General features: G+C 47.5%; 1 protein-coding gene across 1 annotated transcript in view; it reads left to right on the top strand.

The window, feature by feature from the left end:
- Nucleotides 1-406, top strand: part of LOC107705504 (protein TANC1-like) — a 42879-nt gene that overhangs the window by 32996 nt on the left and 9477 nt on the right. Inside the window, exon 13 of the mRNA XM_016508811.1 lies at nt 40-276. Within this exon, the coding sequence (XP_016364297.1) occupies nt 40-276 (237 nt within the window). The remainder of the gene's footprint in view (nt 1-39; nt 277-406) is intronic.

The following is a 406-nucleotide window of genomic DNA, read 5'->3' as shown; positions in this document are numbered from 1 at the left end:
AAATAGTTAATAATTGAACCTTCTTACCTTTGTCCCCAGGTGTCCCGGTTGCTGATTCTGGGAGGGGCGAGTGTGTGTTACCGTACTGAGGTGTTGAACAGTGCACCAGTACTGTGTGTGCAGTCTCACCTGGGCCACCTGGAGATGGCTGCTTTGCTCCTGGAGTGTGGGGCACCAGTGGATGGGCAGTCAGAGAACGGCATGACCTCTCTCTGTTACGCCTCAGCTGCTGGACATCTGCCACTTGTCACCTTACTTTGCAAAAAATGGGCAAAGGTCAGTTGATCCCCCTTTTAATACACAAACTGGCTATAAATGATTCAAACACCTCACCAGACTCAAACCTAAACCTCTGTTTTTCAGTAAAAGGTATTCAGGAGTTAAATTATTGATTATTCTGCTGCCC

This window comes from Sinocyclocheilus rhinocerous, unplaced genomic scaffold (assembly GCF_001515625.1).
Source record: "Sinocyclocheilus rhinocerous isolate Xijiao unplaced genomic scaffold, SAMN03320098_v1.1 scaffold504, whole genome shotgun sequence".
NCBI classification, from domain to species: Eukaryota; Metazoa; Chordata; class Actinopteri; order Cypriniformes; family Cyprinidae; genus Sinocyclocheilus; species Sinocyclocheilus rhinocerous.
The sequence above is the reverse complement of the archived record's forward strand: the minus strand, read 5'-3'. Positions and strand labels throughout refer to the sequence as shown.